The sequence below is a fragment of the Limulus polyphemus genome, unplaced genomic scaffold, assembly GCF_000517525.1.
Source record: "Limulus polyphemus unplaced genomic scaffold, Limulus_polyphemus-2.1.2 Scaffold3017, whole genome shotgun sequence".
Classification (NCBI taxonomy): domain Eukaryota; kingdom Metazoa; phylum Arthropoda; class Merostomata; order Xiphosura; family Limulidae; genus Limulus; species Limulus polyphemus.
In genome coordinates this window covers 44,320-46,026 of record NW_013668627.1, presented here as the reverse complement: position 1 = coordinate 46,026, position 1,707 = coordinate 44,320, and the positions used below count along the sequence as shown (strand labels likewise).

General features: G+C 32.1%; 1 protein-coding gene across 1 annotated transcript in view; it reads right to left on the bottom strand.

Moving 5' to 3' along the window:
• LOC106468467 (sodium bicarbonate transporter-like protein 11) overlaps positions 1 to 1,707 on the bottom strand; it is a 103,594-nt gene that overhangs the window by 88,252 nt on the left and 13,635 nt on the right. The window contains exon 2 of the mRNA XM_022396800.1: positions 563 to 647. Coding sequence (XP_022252508.1) covers positions 563 to 647 — 85 coding nt within the window. The remainder of the gene's footprint in view (positions 1 to 562; positions 648 to 1,707) is intronic.

Genomic DNA, 1,707 nt, shown 5'->3' with positions numbered 1-1,707 from the left:
ATTATGTTCAACAGTATGTTTGTATCCTGTAAGTTATTCGACAGCACACAACACCATTCCTGCGTCCTATAATTATGTTCAACAGTATGTTTGTATCCTGTAAGTTATTCGACAGCACACAACACCATTCCTGTGTCCTATAATTATGTTCGACAGTATGTTTGTATCCTGTAAGTTATTCGACAGCACACAACACCATTTCTGTGTCCTATAATTATGTTCAACAGTATGTTTGTATCCTGAAAAGTATTCGACAGCTCTCATCATCAATTGTTCAACAGGGCTCAGCACCGAGTCTGTTTATTTTAATGATCAGCACAGTGTTCAACATCATGATTGAATCTTATAAAGTGGTCAATAGTATGACTGTGTTCTATATATAGTACTTAACAGTACTTAAACAAAAAATAAGATTTTTATTTAAACCTAAAATCAGGTTTGGTTATAATAAGTGAATAAGATATTAACAAATAATTACACTGTTACACTAATTAATTTACTGTGATAAAAAAAAATGTTTACGGAACAAATGGAAACAGTCAACACTGGTATATATACTTACATTGCACAAATCCAAGACTGGTCATAGTCGAAACCTCCTCCCTCACTAATATACGTTCCTTGGATAGTCCTCGATAACATATGCACTGTAGGAAAAGTCATCATTGATTATATGAAGATTACTATTTAAAACGTCTCTATAAAAAAAATAACATACGAAGGTATAAAAAAATGAATAAATGATACATTCTAACCAGATGTTACTCAAATAGTTTTTGACTTACATAGTACGTTCGACACTATACATATATTTACTAAAAAACCTTAACTGTTTTCCTAATAATAAAATTGTTATAATTGTAGGCAAAGTTAATAACAAAACATATTTAAAATATATCGTACGATAGTTGTTTTGTAAAAATCTGAATAAGTAAACAGAGAACAATGGACAAAATTGTAAAAAAACAAAACAAAAATTTCAATAAATCTTTCTCTTAATATGATGTTAAGTTCCCGTAGGTTGCTGAAAAAGCTTGGCCAAGCAGCCTTACTGCGGGAGTTTTGTGAACTACAGAACAGCTTTCTCTGCAGTTCTTTGAAGAGTTTACTGCAGATTGATCGATTTCAGTAGCATCGCTACAGGAAACGAAGCAGCGTGACAAACTGACTATTTCTCTAGTGTTGTGGGTCATCACTGTTGAGCTAGCATGATGTCTAGTTAGTGGGACGTCATTGTGAGAACTTTTCACAAGTCTTGGAAGTCATTACTGTTATAACTAGCAGATCGTTACTGGGACACTTGAAATAAAATTTTATAATTTAGACTTTACTTGTATTACGTTACCTGCGCAACTATCATTATAAAATAATGTTTATAATTAATTCGTCATTGTTTTAGAGCTCGAAGGACTTCTACAATTACGAGTACATTTAACAGATCATCATCGTTGTTACTGTTAATGAAGCTCCTAGTAATTAATTACTGTCACAGCTTACTAGTAGGACGTATAATGAAGAATTCATATCTTGATCTGGTTTTATTAATTAACAAAGCTCCTAGTAATTAATTACTGTCACAGCTTACTAGTAGGACGTATAATGAAGAATCCCTATCTTGATCTGGTTTTATTAATTAACAAAGCTCCTAGTAATTAATTACTGTCACAGCTTACTAGTTGGACGTATAATGAAGAATCCCTATCTTGA